The sequence below is a fragment of the Aphelocoma coerulescens genome, chromosome 1, assembly GCF_041296385.1.
Source record: "Aphelocoma coerulescens isolate FSJ_1873_10779 chromosome 1, UR_Acoe_1.0, whole genome shotgun sequence".
NCBI classification, from domain to species: Eukaryota; Metazoa; Chordata; class Aves; order Passeriformes; family Corvidae; genus Aphelocoma; species Aphelocoma coerulescens.
The window spans coordinates 17,644,804-17,671,732 of record NC_091013.1 but is presented as its reverse complement, the minus strand read 5'-3'; the positions used below and the strand labels follow the sequence as shown (position 1 = coordinate 17,671,732).

General features: G+C 42.7%; 1 protein-coding gene across 1 annotated transcript; it reads right to left on the bottom strand.

Moving 5' to 3' along the window:
• Positions 1-11,363: 11,363 nt before the first annotated feature.
• Positions 11,364-26,671, bottom strand: ASB9 (ankyrin repeat and SOCS box containing 9). Its single transcript, XM_069003212.1, has 8 exons — positions 26,315-26,671; positions 21,622-21,701; positions 20,361-20,468; positions 19,291-19,441; positions 18,592-18,726; positions 17,031-17,222; positions 13,831-13,995; positions 11,364-12,652 (listed from the first exon to the last, which is right to left on the bottom strand). Exons 1-7 carry the CDS (start codon positions 26,406-26,408, stop codon positions 13,871-13,873), a joined length of 885 nt encoding a protein of 294 aa, XP_068859313.1. The 5' UTR covers positions 26,409-26,671; the 3' UTR covers positions 11,364-12,652; positions 13,831-13,870.
• Between the last annotated feature and the right edge of the window lie 258 nt (positions 26,672-26,929).

Below are 26,929 nucleotides of genomic sequence, written 5' to 3'. Positions count from 1 at the left end.
TCTTGTAAAGATAGTATCCATCTAGATTCATGTTGAGAAAAGTACATGGAAAGTACAGAAAAGTAATTTAGTCCTCCTTGTTTTCAGAAGTTTTCAGCAGTGGGATACAGGTGCTTCTTTCAAGAATATCAACCTGGCCATGCATATGAAGAGCCTGGGAATACATAGACAAAGCAAGGGATCAAAAAGAGCAAGCATTGCTTGAATGAGCAACTCTGAAACATATTCCCTGTTTTCCCATAATTCTTTAACCGCACATACTCTGGATTTTGGGTCCTTTGTCTTATTCTCAGATGAGAAACTGGATTGTGGAAGCTTAATACTAAAGCAAATAGGCTGGCAAGACATAGGATCCCATCAAACAGTTGTTGAAAGCAGAGTATTCTTGTCCTACTATAGAGGGGCTCAGTCAGAGTAATAAATAATCTGTCATTAATGCCTGGTTGCATTCTGTGTAGAAATCTAATAACATAACAGAAACTGTAAGATTACTTGAAGACATTTATCACCAGCAGCCTGTATAACATTTGGTGGGAGTTCATCAGAATCACATCCCGCCGTCAGCTCCAGAAAGAACCTTCACATTATTTTCATGGTCCACATACACAGTGCTCTTTTGGGGATGAACCTAAAATCTTTGAGTGAAGAACCCAAAATCCAAGCCTCTAAGCAGAGCCACCAAATACATTTACATTCCAAATCTGAAAAATAAAATGGAGAAAAAAATGCTGAGGTGCCTGTCCTGCAGGAAACCCTATAATGAGAACTGAGGGCATAATTCAGAAGAGAAGCTGTTGTCATTGGTACTAAAACTCTTTTGGCCAGGAAGCATCCTGAGTGTATGAGAGAAAATGAGCACCAAGAGAAATACACTGTTAAGAAACAATTCTGACTGTATGTATTTAACATGTAACCTTTTATTTCCTAGCTTGCAATGAGAAACTTGATCTTGAAGTCTCAATGTACAATTCCTGGGGTTATTTTAGTATTATGCTTCCTTATTGCCATGGTTGCACATGGTTGCTGGTCAATTATGGACCAGCATATAATTGTCTGTTTTCCCAAAAGCAGAGAATTCAAAAAGAGTAGTGTGTGCAGGCACTGCAAGGTGTTCTATACCACAAGTATTTTATGTTTCCTGATAAATTGCAAGGGAAACCTTTGAGGACTGCTATTAACAAGCGCAAATTTTGGAAATTCCCTTCTGCCTTTGCCTTAGTCAGCATTATTTAATGTGTGTCCCACAGGAAGAGAAAGAAAAAAGTCATCCCACCTTTCTGAACAACCCTATGCATCACACTTACCTAAACAACAGATCATATTTCCAAAGTGATATGGTTATTATAGTGATATCAGCAGAGGAACCAGTGTGACTCACAATTTGTCTTTGGGGATGCTGCCTTCAAGAGTTGCTTGCATGACTGGACACCTTACACAATCACAGTCCTTTTCCTGCAAAGGATGCCCTTCAGAGAAGGTGTTACTCAGCAAGCTTTTCATCCCACAGGATGACTCAGATCTCAAACTGCTTAGGGAGCCCAAACTTCCCAACAGTGACGATGTCACCTTGTTGCCAGGGACAAGAAGCCATGGTAGAAGAAAAACATGGATACAGAGCTACTGAGAAATCAATATGTTTTTATGTTCTACCTCCTCAACCACTAAAGCATCCCCCTCTGCAATTTCAGGTAATAGCAAGGACTGTTGTTTGGAGGGAGAAGGACATGTCAATTCTTTCGTTGCCCAGATCACACTTTCCTGCTTTTTGAAGATAGATGCAGTGTCAGCAATTCTCCAGTTAAATGAATTCTATCTATCCCTAATAGAAGTCTTAAAGCTTCTTATGGTGAGTATGCCAGTTTGCTAAGGTAGAGGTGATCTGCCCCCCTGACATGAGGACATTAATGTCTCTGAGTACTGAAATCACCTTAGCCCAATTTTTTCATGTCATCCAAGGAGAACAATAAAAGGAAAGCTATGAAAAGGTTTGCAGACTTTTGCACTAAACTCTTTCAAAGCTTACCTACATGGGAAGTTGTAATATACAACAGACTTACTGGGTTTACAGACCATCTGTCACTCCTTCCTGACAGCTCAGCAACGTGACAGAATGCAGAAACCCGAGTAAAGCTTTTAAAGATTTAGAAAATGAGTTAGTCTTTGCAACAGTCATCACAACGTTATTGTGAATTACTTAATTGTTAACTGTTAAATTAAATAGCATCTGAAAGATGCCATATGTTTTCATCTATTTCAGATGTCATGGACTGCATGGAACATCCTTGAGATTTCTCAGGTACCAAAACAACAAAGATGATAGATGAGCCAAGGATAAAGAAAAGGAGGGACTGTGGGCCATTAAACAGATATGTTGAGGTTCTCCTGCCCTTCTCTGTGAGGAGCTGTAGCATGAACTCAGATCAACCCACCCAGCCAGGCAGGCACTTGGAGCCAGTCACCCTCAGGGCTGGTCTTCCTCAGGAAAGAACCAATTTCTAGGAGACATAACTGGATGAGAGCTTTGGATGTTAGGGGTGGGAAGTTTACCGGACTTAACCTGAATACTACTGTGAAAGGCAGCACCAATATTTCATGACCCCTATTCTTTCCTTTAAGTCTATTTTTTTTTAAACACACATGAAACAAGTGGAATAATTTGAAATAATTTCTTCTTTTTTTTCTCCTTTTGAGTGCATTTCTTACTAACCCATATCAACTAATTATAAACACAACTAAAACTTCATGATGAATCCCTATAAAGCTGAGCAGTGCTAGGAGTAATGCTGTCACTTTAGCTTCAGTTCAATCTCCTTAGACCTATGAATCCGGCTGTGGTCTTTAGGATAGCTGTTCTTCCCCTAGATCCTGCATTGTCACTGCAGACATGTGTGGAGTAATGTGGCTGCCTCTTGTTGCTCAGTGTGTTGGCACTCTGCCTCATTCATCATGGGCTACTCAAGCCATGCCCTGGTGATAAGGTTATTCATTTCATCCAGTGCTTTTCTTTAGGGCTGATCACTGCTGTGACACAAACATTAGTCAATGCACTGCTGTAGCTCCTCATCAAGGAGTCTCTGCTGTACAATCAGGGAGCAGAGTCACAGCAAGATTCCTAATTTTGGATACCCATTTGAGGTTTATGTTATAATTTTCTTCCGCAACTGTTTAAAGTTGCATAACACTGTAGATACTTAATACGCAGCTGGCTTTCATTTCAGCTGTAAGAAAGTTGTTGATAATCAGGCTGGATGTAGAGAAAATGCATCCAGTATGGCTGCTTCTTTTTAAATGCCATGTTTATGTATATTTCCTGGCAGTATGTACAGAGCAGTTGGTAAAGGCAGTGCCAGACACCCTTTTCCAGGACAGCCTACATGTTTTCACTTCTTTTCACTGGGAGAAGCATGTTATCCAATATTGATGAAACAAAACTGCCAAATTGTTCTGATCCCTTTAACAGCACTCTGACACCCTTTCCTTGCACATCCACCAAGTGGATAAATAAGCCTACAAAAACTTTGGACTCTTTAGACAGGTAAGGGCTGTGAACAACCTCCTATGATTCTCAGTGTTGCTGGAATAACATCTACAGTCTGCCCATCTGACCATCCTGCTGTTCCAGGTGTACACAAATCACCATTTTGCGCCTTCGGTGGGTGACTTTCAGGTACTTTGTAACCCCCTTCCTCATTGTGAAAAAGAACAATCCAGTCCCAGTGGTGTGAAGGAAGAAAAAATATTCTCTAGTCTGGTACCTTATGTTGGCAATGTGTGGACCAGAAACCAGGTTGTGCTGTGACACCCAGATGTTGTTCAGCCTTAGTGACGCCAAATCAACTGTGGGCTTCTTCTTAGCAGCTACGAAACACCTGCAGGGAATCCATAATTCCAGTTTCATCGTGCATTGTGTTTGCATATGGATGAGATGCTGCCATGCAAGTGCAGGTATGTGACTCTAAACCCCCAGGTCATCCACACGTTGGAGGAAGGAGGTGCCCTGTAGCCATGGAAGCTGGCTGTGTGACACCCAGGAACTACCACGGACACGGAGGGTACACTTGTACACCTTGCACCGTGGAGTAGGAAGAATGTGGGGACTTCTCTGAAACTAATTAAAGAGATATGTTTGAAAATGCAACAAGATAAGGTAGTGTACATGCCACTAGACTAAGGGATGGCCACCCATGAGACCATAGGGCCTCTCCCTCACACTCTGGCCCAAACAAAATTTCTGTACTATGGCATCTGAAGCTTTGAGGATCTGGTTGTAAAGGGAAGTTTTGTGACAGTGTCCTTTGAAGCATCAAGAATAGCTATCAAAAATTACAGATGTCTGTTTTGGGTTTTTTTTTGTCCTGGATGTGGATGTAAAAGTACCTTTGAGCCAATGTATAATTCTCAGCTTTGTGTAGGACTTTTTTTGGGTTTTTTTAGGTTGCTGGTTTTTTTTACTCTGCCTTTTGCTTTCAAAATAGTTTTCGAATTCCCTCAACAATTTTCACATTCATGCCTCATAATTGTGGCACTTTAAAAATATTAATGCTAACAGTCACCCTTCATGAGATGAGGGTTACATAAACGCGTCTTAGGTAACTACAAAATGCTGCAAACAAAGAGCTCCAAGTTTTTCCCCAATGAATGTTTCTTTGGAGATTCAGAAGCTGATATTTTTACTGAACTTGTTCTGCCTGTGGACAATCATAATAGCTCTCAAAAAAGTAATCCACACCAAAGCTTTATAGCTCAAAGCACAAGGCTGCAGGAAATTAGCTTTATTTTGCTGTTAATGGAAAGAGGCAAAATCCTGCAGTGTTTGGGTTTCGGTTGATGTTGTTGGTTTTTTTTTTTTAATTTTTATTTTTAAATGATTGAAAGAGATTAATAAAATTCAGGAGACAGAATGACCTTGCACTTCCTATGAACATGAAAGGGCACTGTATACTAACAGCAGATTTTTGTGATAACCATAAAGCAGAATTTAATGAAATTGCTTCAGAGAAATGCAGCAATAAATACAAGTAATGAGCCAGCAAAAGAAGCCAGGAGGCAAGGTGCTTCCACAGATATGAGTCTATAAGTGCGTTAGTGGAAGGAACAATGGGATCTTGGAGACAAAATTGCTTAAAATTATCAGAGATGAGAACAGAAGCAATTTGTACTAAACTCCACCAAGAAATCTTATTTTTTTCCCTCTGGTTATATTTGAATATCTGCACTTTAACAGAAGTCTGTAAAGACAAAAATGGTAGTTAAGTCACTACGTTTTTACTGTCAGCCAAAGTATCTTCAAAGGCTGATGTGTGATATGAAGTGAGCTTTCCACACCTCATGCACTGTGTTACCAACCAGCACACAACATACAGCTGTCCTGAAGAAACATCAGTCTCAAGATGACCATAGCTGGAGGTTTGCATTAAAATATGCATCAGTTTAAGATGGGACCCACATTAAATGAACCAGTAGCTCTCCAGTGCTTGCATCATTCCCCTCTCACAGAGACACTCCAGAGGTATACAGGTGGTACAGAGCAAAGCAGAGTGCCAGTCTCCTTTCTTCATGGCTTTTGTGGACACAGAAGAGATGGGTGAAGGAGCTGTGCACCCTCTATATTTACACCCACAAGTTGCAATTTGCTGAACAGAAGTAGCACAAATACATCAAGTTTGTGATGCTATCCCTACCCCCTAATGTTTTACTCACTGATACTTGCAATTTTCTAGGCAGCTCCTGTAGAAGATTCAAAGAAATGAGAGGACTGTCAAAGTAGCTGCCTCCATTTGTGCAAACGCACACCTCCACGCAGTCATTTGGATATCTTAATAAATTACCTTATCTGGAAGGATGTGTGAAAGTCTGCATTGATAATTCACAGCATATATTACACTTAAGAGGCCTAGCCTACATGCAGTCAGTGTGTGAAGGCATTCATTTCTATGACATGGAGCTGAATTAGATCATCATATGCAATGCATACATCTCCTGGGCTGCAGACTGTGGGAAGCAGAACAAACAAAATATTTTAGAGAGGACATGGAAATAAGACGCTTCCCTGAAATCAGAGTCACTGCACAGCATGGGGCACAGACGTGACAAGCCCTGGCTGTGACACCAAATGGCTTTGTAAAGTTCTGTGCTACATAAGTTTTAGGAGAGGACTCCAAGGATCACTCTCACCCAAAATAAATTATGGGAAGGACTCTTGCTTAGAGCTGCTGTCTAGAAAGTTATAACAGCCAGCCTGTGAAATTAGGAAGCCAGCAACAGTAATTATTTTCCTAGAAGAGAGAAGGGGTTTTGAAAGGCATTATACACCAGTAAGCACTCCTTCTGAAAACCAAGACAGGCTTCTGTTTCTAATTGGTTAATTATATGTAATTTCAGTAGGTACGGCTGTTCCATTTTCTGGAACTGATCTTTTTTCTGTGGAGTGTTAATGGAGGTTAGAAGAAAAATATATTAAGCAAGCTGCTGTGTAAAAACCTAAGCAGACCCTTCAAAGACCGGGAGTGCTGCTAATTACAGATCACTGACAACCAGGGACTGAGAGCACTTACGTTCATTCTTTTCAGACTTCTCCAGTGGTTTCTTCACAGTATGTACGAATGCTAAAAACATTAGATTTCACAAAAAAGAGGAAGACAAGCATTAAGTACAGTTAATCTATCAGTTAAGACAAACCCTGAGCACTGTATGCATCCTGCCACTTTCAGACAACCGATGTAGAAAGGTTGGGCAGTAAGTAGGACAGCAAAAAAGAAAAGTTTCCATCACTCTCAGATGGAAGTGGCGATGACAGGAGATTCCCTGGTCCTTGTGAGCACGAGGCTGCATTCACTCCCGGCACCATGTCTTTCCTAGCTCGAGGTTTCCACCGGTTGTTCCTCTCGCACAACTTTCCTGCTGCAGAGACGTGTGCCAGCGCTGCCATCTGCTGGCGAAACCTGGCACTGTCCGGAGGCGCGAGCAAAGGCGCTGGGGCCGACAGTCCCCATGGCAGACCCTCTTCTGCCCCTCGCCTCCCCCCCGGAGGGCTCCTGTGCCTGGGGCAGCAGCAGCCGGCGCTGGGGAGGGAGCGGCTGTGGCAGGGGTGAGGCAGCAGATCCCGATCTCAGTCTTCCGAGACAGAAATATGTCCAGTTACTCCTGTCCCACATGTCTCTCAGTGTCTTTCAGTCCTGGTTCATAGGGTTTGGGGGCTTTTTCGTTGTCATGCTTAACGGGAAAGGAATGCCGTGCCTGTCCACTGCTCCGCTCAGCTGTCCAGGCACATGGAATAACAGACAAAAAGTCCAGACTGTGCACAGGGATCAGGCACAACCCCCTTTTCATATCTCAGGAAAAGAGGAGCTCTCTGTGCTGTGTCCTTTGTTGGAGCTTTGCAGGTAGCAGCCCCTCTTTAATCCAGGATAAGCATTCAAAACAACTACAGTAATTGTTATGGAATGAGGTAACTGAAAGTAGAGAGCATATGCAAAACCCCTCCAGGAACTGAGCTGAGGGTGTTTGCATCAGGTATTTCTTTTGGACTCATGTCTGAATACATGAGCCAAGAGCAGACAAATATCTCAAAAACGGTGAAGGGCATTCAGGGAAAGAAGCCAGGAAACATTAGGTAGCTCTGGGGTCTGGTTTGTTTTTTTTGTTGTTGTTGTTTTTTTTTTTTTTTTTTTTTTTTTTTTTTTTTTTTTTGATGGGGGATGTGTGTTTTACAGACAGACAGAATCACAGTATTTTGGTCACCCACATCTCTGTCCATGGAGTTGCTAAAGAGGCTGGGAGCCTGGTCTGGGAGAAAGAGAGGCTCAGAGGCAGAGGTGAGAGGACTATCTAGGGAGTAATGTGGAGACATTAAGAAACAGTTATTTGTTTTCTTAGGTAAAATTAACTGGAAACTCTTGTAGGACAAAAAGGGAGGGGATCAGGCATACAAAAAATTATGTGGTGGATTAAAATGGATTAATGGATTTCTTGCCATGCTCATGGATGGCATGGATGCTGAGAATTTGCTTGGCTATCCAGATGTCCAGACCCTGAGGGCACCACCAGCACTTACTGCCCCATGGCAGCCCCCTGGGGCTCCCCCTGCCCCTGTCCCATGACCCCATTTCAGTCACCAATGGCTCCAGTCCCTGCTCCAAGGATGCCCTAATCCAAACATCCGGTCCTATGCCCTTAGGTACTGAGGCACAGTCAGTGAGAAAATATTAGTGAAGTCATACAGTCTTGCTGGATAAATTGGGTGAGAGGAAGGCTTAGAGTCACCAAAAACAAGAAGGATCTATCTCCAAAGCACCAGGGATAGCAAAGGTAGAGAATGAATTTATTTAATTCTAGGAGGGAATCTGTACTTGCTTCCGTCACCTCTAACAAATATATCCCAGTAGCCCAACTGGTAGACAATATTTTTCATGTGTTTCCTTCTGTTCCTGCAAGAAAAATAAGCAATTTCCTTGTCATGGATTGAACTGTTTGGGGTTGTGTTTGTTTGTTTTCTAGTCTGAGAAATAATAAAAGCAATTATAGCTTGAAAGAGAGAAAAAGCTACTTCTCAACTTTTGCTCTATGAGGGAAAGGTTTTGTTTACAGTTGTTTCGCTGACTGAAAAAATGACTGGGAGCTGCAGACAAAATTTCCCCCTTCTAGTGGTCAGCAAACAAAGGGACTGAGCTGGTACTTCCAGAACGTGAGCAGTGCTCCATCTTTTCTATGGGACAAGTGAATGGAAATAATCCCAGGGAAGTCAGGAAATGCTCTCTCCTTGTGCTCACCACTCTGATTATCTGAGGAGCAGAAATACACTGGTCAACTATTCTGAACCAATAGGTATGGAGGGAGTTATTTCAGAAAGGGATGTACATAGTCCTCATTGAAGAGCCTTGGAAAAGCAGAGGTTCTGCCTACCAACTTGTCGGAAAAATAATGTATATACAGTTGTAAGGGACAGAGAGTCTGTCAGACGCAGTCACTATGCTTGGCTGGAGGGTGAAAAAGCTGAATCGAGCACAGGGGGGATGTTCCTTCAAGAGAGGCCTGGGGAGAGCAAAGCAGCTGCTGGGAGCTTTGCCCCATGCAGAAATTCCCAACCCCAACTGTTCCTGTTTTGGCACAATTATTTAATCAGAGAAAAAAACCCTGCAATTCCCTTTCCTCAAAATAAGGTAATAAAAATGCAGTCTCGATGACAAAGAGACAAGCCTATACTTGTCCTATTCATAACATCTTTCCAAGGTCTGTATGAACTTCTGTGATTCAGACTCAGTGCTTTCATGAGACAAAGAGCTGCTTTAGCTGCTACTGCTGCATTTTTCAAACCACAGAAAGAAAAGCTCCAGGGATTTCAAAAGCCGTAGACTCGGCACAGACTCCACAGTTTAATTTGTGAAGTGAGACAGCTGACAGATTACAAACTCAATTTTACTTCACAGTCACTAAAACCATGAATCTAGTGCTGTGTCACTTGAATCAGTGATGATTAATGAGTTTCAAGACCTTTAAAAGTGCAAAGGGAAGTAGTTTAGAAAGTCAAGGCTTCACCTGGCATAGAAAAGAGACAAGACCTTGTTGCATGGTGACATGAGTCAGGTATTCTCCAGCACTGAGGTAGGGCTTGAGTAAGGGTTACTGTGTTGAATGAGGATGTAAGAATTTGAAATATTTTTCTTCCCAGAAATAGTTCACTGCTGTCATTTTAAAGAAAAGTGGATTCCCCTAGGCATCCTAGAGAGCAGTTTTGCATCAAATGTTGCCTGGTGCATGAAAGTGAGTATCCCTTGGAGCAGTGAGCAGAGCAATGTGTCAAGGAATGACAAATAATTGCTCAATGTGCATAGAAATAACTCCTGGGAATTTTACCCAAAGCCTGCAGGATTCAGGCTGGAACTGCGGAGCAAGGCAGTCTCCATTTTGGCAAATACAGTGCATGTGTTAAGCAAGAAAAAGTGGATTCAGGAGCATCAAGTCTCAGACCCATGATACTCAAGAACATGCATCTGATGGGAATTGAGCATATCCCATATTAGGCATAGAAGTACTCTCTTTTTCACCACTAACCTGCTGTTTTGCAGCCAGTCTGTCCCACTTTGTTAAACTACTAAAGTAAAATTTATTTCCTTCTTAGTCATCTTGAAAAGAATCCATGTCAGTGGACAGGCAAGAGGACATTCTGTGCATACGCCCCTAAGCTGTACCTTACATTTACTAGATTTGCATGTCTGTGGTTTCCAGTTAAGAGAAAATATAAAACAACAAGAAAGGGACAGGACAGCTGTGGACCTTTGCACACTACTGCAAAAAGAAGAACTGTGTCCTGGGATGTGGCTGATCCCACCTAGAAACCTAGATTTATTGCATCAGACATATTCCAGTAACACTAAAGATCATTTTCTCCCTTAAATCCGTTGTTTTCTTTTGTTGAGGTGTTGGCTTAGTTCCACAGTTTCCATAAGCAGCTCTGTATCCAGCAGAAACATCCTGTAAAGCAATTTGCTGGCACTGCCCTCGCCCTTTAAGCTGGTCTTTGTGGGCAGGGACTCCCAGAGCTGCATCCAATGGAGAGGGAATGACTGTCCTTCCACACCTCCCCAGCCTGACAGCGTACCCAAGGGCACTGACAGACACCTGCTGGACTTCTGACCACACAGGGACCACCACACTCTCACCTCCAGTAAAGGGTTCCTGCTGTGTAGGAACACACAATTGCACCAGAACATTGCATGTGCCTTTTGCTGAGTTGGGAGGAGAAACAAACTTATGCAAATCAGTTAAAAAAAAAAAAAAACAAAACCAAGCTGAAGACAGTGACCATCTTAATTTACATCTTTTCCTACTTTGTGGAATCTCTATCTCCTTTTCACTAACCCTCAAGTGAGGAAAGAAGGAATTTCAAGAGTCCAGCTCTACATTAAAACATCAACAAAAGGCAATATTTGCACAGCATTGGCATTTTAGTCTCATCTTTACTATAATTATATTTGAAGGAACTATTCTTTTCACTACCTGCCTGCAGGTGGGATTGCAAGCAACTAGAATTCAAAACTCCATAGTATCAGTCAATCCACAAAATTAGGGCTGTCCTTTAAAAAATAAATTAAAAACTAACAAGCAAAAGAGTATAAACTATTTATTTCTGAGAAAATAATCCTACAAAACCATGGCTTAACTACCATTAAACTGTTAAAAATAGGAAAGAATCTGATAAATATATTCCTGACAATCATTTAAGTCCTGTGTTACATTTTGAATGGTTTCAAATATAGAAAAAAATCCAAACCTCACCTATAATGAGCTTATTCAGTTTGCACCTTGTACAACTTTTACAGTTTATAACTGGATAAGTGTTGATGCATAAAGCTGTAATTCACCACTGTTGATCACAATTTTTATGAAAATAAATAAGTAAACACAGTGAGATGATACAAGCTGAGCTTACAGAATTCATCCTAATTACACTTGGGCAGAGGAATTCAAGTAAACAGAGTCATACCATGAAATTTTCATAAGAAAAGCAAGCTGGAAGCAACACCCTCACCTGGTTCTCAGAGCAACTTCCTCCTGGTTTTAGCATTACTCCTCTAAATCCATTGGCTGAAGTTACAAAATAAGATGCCTAAAGGCAAAAGTAAAATTAGTATGTACAAAAATGTTTCTTCATCCTCTAGAATATAATAAGATGAATCTCCAGCTTTCCACTGTGTCACCAAAGCAGGGATTCTTCACACTTTAATCTCCAGAAGTTAACCACTAGGTTCATTGTCCATTACTTGCCTGTTCAGTGCAGATTCAGCTTAACCAAGACACTGATTTTAGAGGATATACCTTTCCCATCCCAGATACCTGCTTTTATTCAACCTCTGTGAAAACAGATGTCTACTTTTCTTCCTGGGCAGGAGGGAAACATTATAGAAGGCCACCTTAAACCTGCCAGTTAATTTTTACATGCCTCAAATATGTGTGGTGGATTGGGTCAGAAAAGTGACACATTCCCATGTGTCTCCATCACCAGAGGAGTTACAGACCTAACCATGTTTGTCATTTTGTCCCATCAGGGTATAATTTAGTGTCCCACAACCCAAACAGAACTGTGCTGTATTTGGTCAGCACAAAGGAATCCAGCCACTACACTGGATACTTACTGCCAGCCATATGTTGTGCAGACAAGGATTTTAATTGTGAATTACATCAAATAACATACAGGTCGCATTTTATCTCTCCTCTTTAACTTCCCACATGCACAAGGAAGGCTGGCACAGCGGTGAACATGAAAATAAGCTTTCATATATTCGAAGGCTGCCAGTCTCTCCACTTCTGAGATGAGGACTCTGTATCTCTCACTGCTGGTGTTAGTGATGACATCAGTATTTGCACTCCCAGCCCACTCTTACGGAGTCTCCACAGCGAAGTGGAAAAGGATCTCCAGAAGCACAGACGTGCATGGCTGCCCCTTCAGCTCAGGGGTGACATGGCAGCCCCTCAGGGAGCTGGGCATGCTGCTGCTCCCAGGTGATGCAGATGCACTTTGGTTTAGAGCTCAAGAAGAAACAGGGCGATGGGAAGAAGAGCTGGAGTCTCAGCACCCTTGCCCCTACACAGATCAAGCATCTGATGTTCCCAGGGGTCACAACTGCACTTTGGCTTGGGGCAGCAGGACCCATTTCTGAAAAGGGAAAGAAAAATGCCCAGTGTTAAAGTTTAGCTGGAGGAAATATTTGTTCTTATGAGCCCAGTGGAATAAGAACCACATACGTCATACACTGACAGAGCAACGGAGCAGGGGGCAGAAATTGTCCACTGTTTTTCTAATTTGGAATGGACTTTGATTTCATTGTTAGTTTCATGACCACACACTAGAGGTGTTATTATTTCCACTTCCATGGAAAATGCTATGAATGAGGTAGCAACTCCCTAAGAAAAAAATATTATCTCACTCTTAATTTTTTCTTGGGTGGAGAAAGGGTGTAGAAACTTGTTTTTCTGATGCACATTGAAAAATGCTTAGGAAATATCACCTAATTTTAGTGCAGAAATGGGGAGCACTCAATGCCTGCTACTGATAGCCTGTTGGCCTGTGTCCTTGAAAAATAACATGCTACAAGGAGAAGATGTGTAGTTCTGAAGTGTAGCTCATCTATGTCTCAAAGTATCAGGAGTAGTTGATTTTAATGGATGATTAAAAACTTTTGCCCCACTATTATTGCACTGCAGGGAGCTGCCATCAGCAGTGACCTACTTGCTGTCATGGCAGAAACGCTTATTTCAGATGCTGGCCTAAATGCAGATGACTGTTGGTTGGTGCTTATCTATCTGCAGTGTGATACCCTTAGAAAATAAATAACTTCTGCCTTACTTGCCAAGTGGGTTCAGCTGAGTTCCCTCCCCTGACCCGTGGTGGTGTGGGCACAGCCCTCACCCCTCACAGATGACAGGCACGTGAGCACTGCTTACAGAGAAAGCTCTCTGTAGCTCACCCCGGTGTGCCTATGTTTACATGAAATGCTGCTAGTGCTGGGCTGGGATATGTGTTTTCTTTGGAAGGGGCTGTCAACCACAAGACCTCTGAAACTATGCCAGAGAATCAAGAGATCTATTTTAAAACGTTATGCTAATTTTCTGTGCTTTCAAGGGGGCTCTCACATCACATTTCCAAGCTTCACCATGCAACCATGCAGGATTGTCTCTTTCCAAATGGATTTGGTGGGGATGATGGCAGTGAGGACTGAGCAAGTTGGTCAGTCCTGTAATTCCTAGACCTGAGCTTTACTCGAGACCAAAAATCACCATAAATTATCATTTGAAACACTGGCAACACTACTGATAAAAAAAGAGTCAACAAACCTTGCTGTTATTAAAGGCACCATTTTGAACATGAAAAGGCTCAAATGTGGAGTAGGAAATGTTTCAGCTCGTCTGGGAGGAGAAGTCCAGTTATTTTTTGATGCTGCTTGTATCCAAAGCACCTCCTGATGCACAGGCGGCACAACTGCATCAAGGACAGTGGCCCTGGAGAAAGATCCAGGGAAGAGGTTACACACATGGCTTTATAATGCCAAAACTATAAGCCTGTCTCAGCAGTGAAAAGTCAAACCTGCATCCCCCAAAGGACACCTGCCCACCTGCAGTCCAGTCCATGCCTAGTTACTCTGTCATTACTCAATTGGCATCAGCAGCAGCAGTCTTTTCCTTCTAAGCTGCACAAATGTTTGCACTGTCTGAGATGACTGATGCCAATTTAAAAGCCCTTCCCTCCTCTCAGTCCCCCGGTGAGATCAAAATTTTCAGTTCACTGCTTCCTTGAGGCGTATTTCATAACAGTGATGAACACAAAGCAAAAGAAACACTATACAGTTCTTTATTTAAACCTTCCACGTTAACCAGTCCCATGTTGATAGATGGGAGCCCTGTTGAAGAATCTTTGTCACTTTATAAAAAATCTAAGTATAATAGCATTATACACTGGTTTGGGTCACTTATCTTTTTCAGGAAGAGGAAGATCCTACGTGAAGTTTTACCTGTGGCACCTGTCAGTGTTCAACCCTCCAGAGCATTGATTGCACAGAGGTGATGAGTGTGTAAGGTGGCTGGGGCTGTGGGAGGGCAGGTAAGAGGATGGGCACTGATGAGGGGGTTGGATGGAGGCAGTGGGGAGGACATAAGAAGAGACTATGCAGAAAGAGACAGGGAGGTGAGTGAGATGGTAGGGAACAGTTTAAGTGCCCCCCTTCCTGCAGAGCAGAGGGAAGGAAGGGAGGCCACAACAAAAATGAGGTGAGGTGGCGGCTTTGATCAGCTTTTGAGACTTCCCTCAGGGGAAGGACACCACATCTCCAGCAGCTCTGCAAGGCTGAAAACTGCTCTGCTATCGCAAGAGCCGTGCAAAGGGCTGCACCCTTCTGCTAGGAGACAGTTTTATGAGTTGTTACCCTGTTCTTGGGTACAAAACAGGGCATATGGGGCTAGTTCAACTATTGCAGTATCACACTGCACTTGTGCTTGACTCTGATCCCACAGATAAATGCTCTGCCTGCAAACATCTCATTAAAAAAAAGCTTCCATTAAAAGAAAAAACAACCAAACCCAAAACATGAAGGCTTATCAAAACACAAGCAGTGACACTACACTGGAAAATATTTAGCAAATACAAGAACACTGTTCAAAAGCACAGTACATTTTTGGAGCATTCACTAACTCTCCCACCCACACGTAGGACTCTCCCTGAGATGTAAGTGGGGTATGGCTTGGTCCAGCAGCATGGTGAACTGCTAGGAAGGGAACCACCACATGTACTACACCTGCTCTGCACTGGTCCTGGGAGGGCGACTGGGTCAGCACACTCACCAACTCTTCTCCAAACACACTCCCTGCAGCCTGCCTGGCCATGAGCTGCAGGGCTCCAGCAGCTGGAGTGTGGGGGGAGAGGAGCCTTGCATGGGAGCAGGGCGGCAGAGCAGCTCTTCCACCACTCTCCTGGCCAAAGAAGCCAGACATCAGCGTCCGCAGGCATAACCCCACTCAGAGAAGGGTGTGTTGGAGAACATCAGAAAAACACTATTCCACAGGAAAATACCCTTCAGGCATGTATTGTTTCTGATTTTGATTGCTGAATTTCACTTAGAGGAGTTCCTCACTGCCCATGCTGTCAGCTCAGCCCAAGCAGTGTTTCTCAGGCCAGCTCCACAGGGTGTGTCTGAAATGTTTTTCTATCTCAAATAAACAGGACACATGCAGTGCCGTGGGAGTCACAAATCGAATGCAGCAGGGACTGGAACTCAAAAAGATCACTGCTCTGTGTGCCACAGATTAGGCTGGGAAACTAAATATATGTTGCTCATGCATAACATGCACAGCACAGTTGTTTCCATGCTACTTTCAGCTATTATTTCAAGCACGGCTTGATTCATCACTTTGTTATTCCAATTTTACCTTTCTATGGCAACAATCTCATCAACAAGTAACTGGCATGGATGACACCATCACCAATTTGTTTAAAACAATGAAAATCCAGATTATTTAGTAATGTGTATATCTTGCTGACTGAATGAAAAAATCTAAAGAACACGATGAGTAAACGCTAGAGATCTTATTCTAATTTCCCTCAATAATAGTAAGCAGCATTTCTCTCCATACTTCATTAAAGATTTCATAATCAATAAAATAAAATAAAATTACCTTGAACTATTTAATTTACAAGTACAAAATAGACACTTCCTAGAGTTTAAGCTTATGGTTTGATACTGCTGTAATATTCAGCACATAAGGTTGGTCTTTAAAGAAAGTCTAGTGTATAAATTAATATAAATATATAATTCCTTATATTATTCCAGCACAATTTTCCTTAATGTCAAAAAAAAAAAAGATCATATAGTGTTTCATTTTAAAGATACTTTTGCATCTATGTAAAAGCTTGGCCCAAGAATAAGAGTAAAGGGCAAAGAATTAAAAAAACAAGTTCTTCAATATACTTCTTTTTAGTATTACATGCATTCAAATTTTTAGGGTTGCAAATCTGCATTTATGCATTTGTGCTGAGACAAACCTGACCATCGGCATACTGTATAACCAGAGATCCCAAACCTCACCCTCACCACCTAGCCTCAATTCCCATCAGAGGTGATTCACTGCCTGCATTTGTCAGCACATTCTGTAGAACCCTCCTGGGCCTACTGTTGTCTGACACAAGGGAACTGACAGATTCTCACTAAATTCAATGTTTTAGGTAATGAAAAAAGCTACCATTAATTTCTAAGGAGTCTTTCACTTGTTTATTCACCCTAAACTCTATTTTGCATCATATGGCAAGCTCCATACGATTGCTTCCTAATGCAGTAGATTCAAAATCTGGAGGTTCAAGGTGGGTTATTTTTATTACCATTAGAAAGTTAGTGCACCACTGTATTCTGGCACTTGAACAATTTCCTATGTCAGCAAGTGGAGGCAAGCTGAGCTATTCCCAGTTTTCTAGTGCTAGCGGCCTGAAATAGCATAGCCTTGTGCAATAGTCTGTGTGGGGTTTCCCTAACACAAGCTCTAAGGGGCACCTTCTCTCTGCAGGAACAGTTGGCCAGCTGGGCTGCCAGGTAGGACCAGCTCCACTGGCCTCTTGTTTTCAGCATTCTTCACCCAAATGTCTGCTCCAAAGTCAATCAGCAGCTTCACCAGCTCCACACTGCAATTCCTGGCAGCCATGTGCAGAGGGGAGTCCAAGCCCTTGCCGCTGTTCACATTTGCTCCTGAACAATAAGAGAAGACAAAGAATAATGACAAAGAACAATCACTATACAGTAGCCTATTTTCATTCACTGCCCTAGCTGCTATTTCTCTGAATAACACACAAATGCTGTAGTCTGCACCCAGAGGTGGACTCCTTAACACGAGGGCTTGGTGCTACAATTTGCACAAGTACAGCTCTCATTGGTTGAGAAGCAGTGGGGTTGTGACTAAGAAAATGATCCCAGAGGAGCAGTGCATGAGGAAGTCCTTCACCCACAGCCCAGTCCATGGATATTCTGAAGCAGGACAAAGATATAGTTCCACCTATAGCCCACCTTTGCCTCCCATCCCATAAAATACATGCAGGATTTCAACATGCTCTGTACTGGAGGCTTAAGCTGGTGGGATTTCCAAATGACAAAGTATCTGTTAGAGAAAAAATGCAAGGATGGAAAATTCTAGAGGCCCTTGGTAGACAAGGGCATAAACACCCCTGATGAGAGTTCCCCCATTCATTACCCTGGAATAATGGCTCCGAAAGCACCCTAAGAAAGGTGAGCTTCAGAACTAATTCAAAACTATTTATAATGTTTTTATAGTACACATTCCCATATATAGGAGGGAGAAAAAAAATATTAGGAGAAAAAAGAAAATAGTTGCCAAACATTTAATGTTTAGATTAATTTGTATTTGACTTCTCAAAAAAGGTCATCGTACTAAACAGTGACCTACCTAAAAGGTGATATATATGGTTTTTGCTTGTTTTTTCTAAAGGAGCTTTGTTGATCCATCATTTTTGTAGCAGTTATGTGGCTACTTTGGCTACATGGCCCCTTTGGCTAGAAGAACTGTACTGTTGTAGATAACAAGAAACAGTTTTGTATAATTATCCAAGTGTTTAGACTTACAGCTAGGTTTGTGTGATGCAAAACATATAGTACTGAACCTTCTTCTGTGTTGGAAGTGTCTTGAACTTGTTATGAACTCATTGGAATGTAAAATGTGTTTGCAGAAATACTATGTATAAGTGGCTGAGCCAATTGTTTTGGGTAAAGAGGGAATAAAATAAAAAAATGAAATTTCTTACTGTCCACTTCAAATACCTGCAGCATCGTATACATGGACACTGGAAAGAATAGTCTGTTCCAGGCACAACCAGCCATGTGAAATCCAGGATCATCCATCATTTTGTTGGGAGCTATAAAGCTGAATTCCTGGGTCAGGAAGACCCTGGTCACCCTGCTACCACATTTAACCCAGGGCTGCTATTAGGAGTGAAACATATCCTGGTCCCAAAGCAGGAGCTCCTCTAAATCTTTGATGCAAAGATAATCCAAAGATAGATGTTGCAGGAAATGAAAGTACCCCATTCTTCATTTTTGTTTTTACCTGACTCAAGCAGCTTCTTGGCACAGTTCAGTTGCTGGTTCTCACATGCTACATAAAGAGGAGTACCCAGGTGCTTGATGTCGTGGTCTATATTTACGCCACGGGATGCGAGGAGTTCGACACATTGCACATGACCTTAAAAGGGATAAAGGAAGAGTCAACTCACAGAAATCAGGCTTTTTTTTCCAGCAAATTCTCTGTTGCAGCAGTGTTGTCTGGCAAAGATTCAATGTTTTGGCAAGAGATGGTAGTGTAATAACTTTCATCCACTCCAGTGGATCCAGCCAGCAAAAGAGGAGCTGCAAAGCCACATTCAGCAAAACAGGCTAAAGCCCTCACATTTTATCTGACTCATTTCAGATGTCTATTGAAGATGAGATGAATCACTCTGTGTTTCTCTCCACTCCTTTTGAAGATCAGCCAGATTTCTCCCTCAAATGTCCACATTGTAGGCAGCTGACTTGGACAATGCATCCCCTTCCAGGTGTCACCGTGTGAACTCAGAGGATCTGACAGCTGAGCTGACCTGCCCTTGATGAGCAATAGGGGTGGGAAGAACTGCACCCCTCATGATGAGACCAATTAGCAAGGCATCTTACACGACCCAAGACAAGAAAATTATCTTCTTTATCTCTCTCTTCCACTTCAACATGCTGCTAGCAGCATGGAAAGGAGGAGGGCTGATGCCTGTGGGGTTACCTCTCTTAGCAGCTTCATGAATGGGAGATGCCAGGTCACAGGGTGGTTGTAGGCTGGCCCCATGCTCCAGCAGTAAATTCAAGCAAGCCACACTGCCACTGACACAAGTGTTGAACAATGGTGTGTGCCAGTCAACAGTCACTCCATTCACCTGGCAGAAAATAACACATTCAGGCAATTTTTTTAGTCTTCTCGTTATTTCAGAATTAATGACAATTAACCAGTTTCTCAGCAGAAAATAGGGTTCTTAGTATTTTTTATTTAATTCCATGCCAGAACTCCCCACTGCTTCTGAAGACTACAAATTTTCATTTAAATGATCATTAAAAAAGCATTTTTTGTAAATTGCCCGCAAGTCTCTCTTACTGAAAAAAAAAAAAAAAAAAAAAATTGATCAGTGCCACTCCAGGGTCTCTCAGGAGTTACCAGGCTAAATGTATGCCCATTTTTCAGTTATCTTAGCTGAAACACACCTGCCCCTAGCCCTCTCATGAAACAGTCCATTTTTGGCTGAAAGTGTGCAGCCCTTCCTTACTTTAATTTTTTTTTTTATTTAAAATTGAAAGGTAATATATGGTAAGGTAACATATGTATGAATTAATTTTCTTATTTGATATAATTTTGATGTTAGCTTGAAAAGCAGTGGCCATGAGACACCATTTCACCATTTTACTTGCAGCTTGTTTCCATTTTCTTCCCATTTTATTGTCAGTTGACCCTAACATTCCTATGCCTCTACTTAAGACTCTGCATATTGATACTGATAAGATTCATGCATGCATAAAATAAAACACACCCTTAACTGCTGCAGGATTATAAATCCTTTGCAAGATGAACTTCCCCGTGTTCTTGTAAAACCTCATCCTCATCTAAAGAACAGTAATAACTGCTGCTTATATCTGTGCTTTTTGGATTGCTTTATTAGGAAGTGCATTTCATAAGTACCTTAAGCAGAGCTAAGTACAGAGTGTAAATCACAGAGACATTCTGCCATGACATCACTTAGCTTTAAAGTGTGGTAATACACCATACTAACACTAGAGACAGTGGTCTGTCCATCACATACTCACCTGAGCACCATGTTTTAACAGGACGCTGGCACAGGCAGCATGACCCCCTAGGCAGGCTTCATGGAGAGGAGACACCTGGTCTGCTGTAACAAGATTGACATCACTCCCCTGATAAGAGAATGGAAAATATCATTACAACCAACTACTAAAACCACCATACAAAAACCAACAATAAAAAAAACCCCTTCTGTCTTTAAAGCTTTATGTAATCAGACCTTCCTCAACTGCCTAGAGCTATTCGGCTCAAAAAGTAAGCAGATGAAGGGGATGAAGGGGCTGTGATGTTCTGGCTGGAGTGGATACTGGCACAGCATACCCGAGGTCATGCCTTCTACACACTGATAACCAGCACAGAAAACTTAGTGGACTGTCCAGTGGGACAATACATCCTGTTAGGACCTCAGCATGATTTGATTTTACTACACTGTGGATAGCAAAGTCTGTAATAAAGGAAAATGATGAAAAGTTGCTACTAGAGTTCTTGTCAGGGTAGTGACTGCTGCCTTTTTCTATCACTGCTCAAGCCTTCTGACCTCCTGCCCACTGAGTCTGTGGCTGTTGGACTGGGCTGAATCCTGAAATGCTCTTGAAGTATTTTCTGCTCTTCGCCTCAAGGCACCCACTGATGGAAAGAAATGCATTAGAAACATTGGTTTGATTCTACAAGATCTTTTGTTTCTAGCAATCTTGGTGCTCCAGAAGACTAAGCTGGAAGAGTCTCCAATGTCCCTTCCCTTTCCACCAGCTTCACAATTAACCCAAAGATTTTGAAGAAACAAAGCAGTGAGGTTCAGAAATCACTTCTACCTATCCCTGACCTTCTGGAGTGGGACCACAGCCTTGGGATACCTCAGGCACTTCAGAAACAAATGTCTGGGTGACTGAATTGAAGCCTCAGCCAGACCCATGCCTGGGTCCAGAGCTGGCCCTCAGCTGGGTCACCAAAAACTGCTCACAGGCATGCACAGGAGCTGCAGAGGAGCTGCCCACAGCCATGCAGAGATCCCAGTGATCAGGGTCCCATTGCCTGTACCAGAGTTGAAGTATCACCCAGGATAGTTCAGTACATCATCAAATTAGTGTACAAAGCTTGTGCTGGGCAAGGAACTGATTGTAGAAACAAAAAGCCTGTTGCATGCAGATTTCACTGTGGCCTGGTTAACATGATTTTCTCATCCTGGAGGTTTCACAGTAAAGCACGGGCCGCATTCATCCACTGAACAAACCCTGCAGAGACCACATGAACCCAACAGAGAGGTACCTGTTCAATGAGTTTCTTCAGAGAAAGCAGACGCCCATGGATAGAGGCCTCATGTAAAGGAGACCAGTCTGAAACAAAGTCTGTACGAAAACAAAGACAGGAAAAAGGCTAAAAACTCTATTTCACTAGCATACTTTACTTCAACTGTGTGACCTCTCTTCTACTTTATTTGAGCTGCCAAGATTTCTTTGGAGCAGATGCTGTGAGGGAGACAGACAAGAAGATGGTTTCTCTGTGGGTGTGTTTTTAACTCATCCCATGTTTGCACTGCGCAGCTGCACTCCCCTTCAGAAGACAGGAAAGGGATTTGCAGAACATCACCTGGCTCTGGTTGAGCTTGTCCCTCTCTTTGAATTATTTGCAGTGCCTTTGTTTTCACTAAGCTTATTACATTTTACCAATTATCTCAAAAGGAATATGTTTTGAAGAGCATTTGGCTAATCAGTCATTTACCCCTGCTCAGAGCTGGACTAGAGTCAACAACACTTGGCAAGAGAAGGGACCAAAGTACAAGGAGACAAATTGTGCTACCTGTTGGTTTTGTCTTTCAGTTTTCAGTGTCTGGCATGAGTGGTGCATTTTAAGTAATAGATGTGTTCTCTGCATTGTTGAAACCACAAAGTGAGGTACAGCACATATATACCATGCTATATTAAGAGAGGGAGATCTTCAGTATTACAGATTTTATGGTTCAGAGCCAACTGACAGCAATAATCCCTCTGGGAGATATTTACATCCCAGCATTCAAAACACAGTGTCTGCTCTATGTCAAGGTCCCAGGTTCCCCCTGGGATGGAAGGGAAGCCTTTACAGGGGGCACTTCACACAACTTCCTGTGGAAAGACATTTTGCTGCTCGCTGGAGGTGTCCCACTCTCCTTCCACTAACTACTGAGAAAACTCCAGTGACCAAGTTGCTGGCTGAGTTGCTGAGGTTCTCAGGGACTATAACAGAGCACGTGCATGGAATGGAATCCTTAACAGCGAGAAGTCTGCCTTCAGCAAAAACCTTAATAAGCCACTATAATTCTTTAAAATAATGTTTACATATAAGCTGATGATCATAGAGGTTTTAAATATGAAGAATGTATATTTAAACTAACTATAAAAATGAGATGGTGAAATAATGGAACAGGTTGCCTAGAGAGGTGGTAGATGTCCCATTCCTGGAAAGATTCAAGGTCAAGTTGGATGGGACTCTGAGCAAGCTAGTCTAGTGGAAGGTCTTCCTATTCATTGCAGGGGTGTTGGACTAGACAGCCTTTAGAGGTCCCTTCCAATCCAAACTAGGCTATGAGTCTATGAATTAGCTTTTAAAGAAATTTGTATTCTTTGTTATTAGCATTATTTGAGCTCTGCATGCCTCCTTCTATGTCACATAGGCTGCATCCCACAACAGTTACACAGTTAATCATTAAGTTCACAAACATCCTTTGGCTTTAGCAAATGGACAGCCAGTTCTGGAAGCTGTGATTCTGGTTCATAAGGACAGTCAAACTAGGGTACAATTATTAAAGCACAGTCCTATTAACTGACTAAAATAGCTTTGCTCTAAGTGATGTGTGTCAAATTGATGCTTATCCGACTGCGCTGTTGTTCTTGCTGATCCTGCCTGTTACTGGTGGTTGTGTTTTCAGGGTATGTAAAAAGCTTTTCCTCATTTAGAAACGAATGCCACTGCCTAAATTGCATGAGTTGTAAGGGAAGTATATTTATAGAAATTCTAAAAATCTAGATTGAAGAACAAGTTTTTTGAGCCGCAACTTGAACTTTTTTTGGCTACACAAATATAGGCAGGCATTGTTCGATCTACCAACTTGTGATATCATCATGTCAGAATTCTGGTTGCTAAGAGGGACATATCCATGTGTGGATTTTATCCATTCAGTCCTTGCTTGAGAAAAGACAGGTTTCTACTGAAACTCTAAAAACAGCCAGACCAGCCTTCTGTGGACTGGCCATTAGCTTGCTATTTTCCAAGTCTTAACAATGAATTAAAACATTGGCCATATAAGCATCAAAGATAAATGTCAGTGAAAAATAAAAGAGGTATGTGCTAACATGTAATCTAGCTGGGAGTTCTGTAACAGAGAGAAACTAAGAGTTTCATCCTACGTGGAAGTGGAGTCCTGTGGAGTCCATCACACCAGTCTTGGATGACTTGGGAAGAGGGGTATTAAAAGCCTGACTGATGACTAACTGCAATGGCATAATTCCAGATCTGCTGCCATGAACTGCACAGCCTCAGGCTGATGTCTCTCCTGCCCTACCTCCATCTGCAGCAAACACCTCTACCCTGAAGCAATGCCAGGGAGGCAAGCCCCCCGGAAGGGAAGGCAGATTTCCCCAGTTTCTTGACCCAGGGCATCACCTTCTGGCAAATGACAATATTTCTATTTTCTGCCCGCTGCAGGCTGGAACTCATGTTTCTTGCCTGGAAGAAGAGGGAGGTGCAGTGGATTTCCATGTCTCACTGCCCTCTTTTACACTTCACAGGAGGCACACCGTCAGAATATAAAAGATCTGTATTTATATTTTATTAGGGCCTAAGCAAATGCCAGTTCCAGCTGACCATGGGCTTTCAAAATCCTGAACTAGTGACTTTCACGAACGTGCTCAAAATACTGCCCACCAGAGCTGCGTGTGAAGTAGCAAGGCTGGTGTATGTGGGGGACACAGCTGTGTTCATTGTATGTACCACCACTGCAACAAGGATTCCTGATTGTCAAAAATATGTACAACTGCTCTTTCACAGAGAAACAAGATCATTTGTCCAAATTTGAAATTTACCCACACCTTAGTCCACAGGGAGGCTGAGTCAGACCCCAGCTGTTCAGCATCTAGTCATCCAAATCCCACTGGCTTTCAGTGGCATTGGGTCACCTAGCTCCCCTTCCACTGCAGAAAACTCCAGCCAGCCCAGAGGTTACATTAAACCTCTGGTTATATTTGATTGCTTTGCCATCACTTGGGCACATGACTGGCAGGGTGGTGTATGCATAGGCAGCCTTATAGTAATAACCATGCACACAAATTCTGGCTGCTCCCTGTGCACAACAGAGCTATCACAGGACCTTTCTAGAGCACTGGTTTTTGTGGTGATGGCTGAAGCAACTTTTTCCAACCTCTGACCATGTGAGGGCATTGCACCCTCCATGCCTGTCCCCAGGCTGGTTTCCTTCCATGCCTCTCACGCACAATGCAGCTTGAAAGGGGCTCTGAAGTCCCTCCAGTGAAGGTATGCTCTTGCATTCATATTTGCAGACACAAATGCCTAAGGCTTTATACTAAACAGTATTATAAATGGTGTTTTTCATAGGCAAAGGCCTCCCTTTGTGATATACATAGCCTGAGCCAAATACATTCCTGCTGGAAATTGCCAGCAGAGTTTATTGACTCCGCTAAGGAACAGGCAGACACAAAAGGAATGGACTGAACTCTGATTTTCAAAGGACCAAATGATCTGTGTCCAGTAGTGTGCCATGTGGGATTCTCTCCTTCCACCCTCCATTTTGCTGGACCTCATCTCCAGTGTGGACTGGTTCTATTCCTACTGTTAATAATATCACTGTGCCTTCCCTCTCACCCCAGCCTCAGGCTGTACATATGTGACACACATGAGGACAGGCAGGCTACACTGCATATAGACTGATCAGCCTTGCATGGTGGTTTTGTGGTCTTAATTTTCTATTTGGTATTGATGGAAACATTCTGAACAGCCCAGAAAAGGAGTGAGGACAGCGTTAAGTCGCATTTTCTGAATTTACCTCGTCCCCTCTGCACTCGCCATTAGATGAAGGAGTAACTTCATAGAAACAGAGCTACATGGAGCACATCCAGCTAAGGATGTGAAATTAAATTACTTTTTTTTTTTTGCTATGTCATATTTTCAATGGCTCTGGGCCAGACACAGAGCAATGACCAGAGTGAGGCCATTTGTCTCAGTAACTTTTCACTATTATGTGCCCACAACAGCATTGGTCACAACAATGCCATTGCAGAAGAATCCAGTAGGGTTGGTGGCTCAGCCCAAACAACACCACTTAGGTCTGCTCGTCCTCAAGACAAGGGAAAATGATAAAAGATAAAGGAAAAAAGGAAAAAGAAAAAGAAGAAGAAAGAGTAGACAAAAAAGAAAAGCAACAATTAAAATAATCAAAAGAAAGGAGAAAAAGCAGAAGGAAAGTAAGGAGGAAGGGAATGAAAAGAAAGCAAAAGCAAAAGAGAAAAAGAAAAAGCAAAAGAGAAAAAGAAAAAAAAAGAAAAAGAAAGAAAAAGAAAAAGAAAGAGAAAAAGAAAAAGAAAAAGAAAAAGAAAAAGAAAAAGAAAAAGAAAAAGTTAAGCCAGTGCTGAGCTTCCTGCTGGCACTAATTTAAGTCAAACATGCCACACTGCAACTTATTTTTCAGTGTGCTGCAGTCCAAGTACTGCATTTGTTTCTGCTAGCACACACTGCAGTACATAATCAAACAATCTTCTAGGATACACAAGAAAAACAACCAAAATTTCAGTATCAAACAGAAATAGGTTTTTAAAATCCCCTCAGAAGTACAAAGGCTTGGAGGTATTTTGTGGGACTGACTGTGGACCTGTCCTGGAAGCAGGACACAGGGAGCAGCAGCCACTGAGCCTGCCCTTAGCCTTGGGTGCCTCCGGCAGAGCTGAGCCTTGGGCGAGGCAGGAGTGTCACTTACCCCTCATCAGCGGGCTTGATGGAGACGCTGCAGATGCCTGGCCTCCAACTCCTTGCGATTTGCTGGCATTTTGATTTGTTCTCTCATCATCCATCTCAGCTCTGGCTGCCCAACTGCTGTTTTTTCACTTTGTGGTTGGTTTCCAGAGTTCAAATTCCATCGTCCCCGGTGAGCCCCCAGCGGCCGGACTGATCTCTGGAGCAGACTCTGCACGCATGAGTCGAGCAGCCCTTGCAGCAGTCCGGGACGTGGTGCCGGCGGCTCTCTGAGCAGAAACTCGAGTACCTGGGTTGGGATTTAACAAAACAGCTCCCGGGCTGCCCTGGTCGGCAGCCAGCGATCCAGCGAAGCGAGAGATGTGCCTGATGTCACATCCTCTCCATCGCGACGCCCAATCGGGGCGCCCGCCGTTCGTTTTTATCAGGAAGGAAATTCTTCGTTTGCCAAAAAAACAAGACAGAAAGAGCCAGTTCGACTAGTTGAGCAAACTCTGCCTGCAGGGGATGCTCAGAAAGAACCCGCAGAGCCGCTAGCACAGCCCTGCTCCGCTCCCCAGCCAGGGCTTTGCAGACAACTTGGCTGCGCCCCGTGCGAAGGCACCGCGCTGATGTGCCG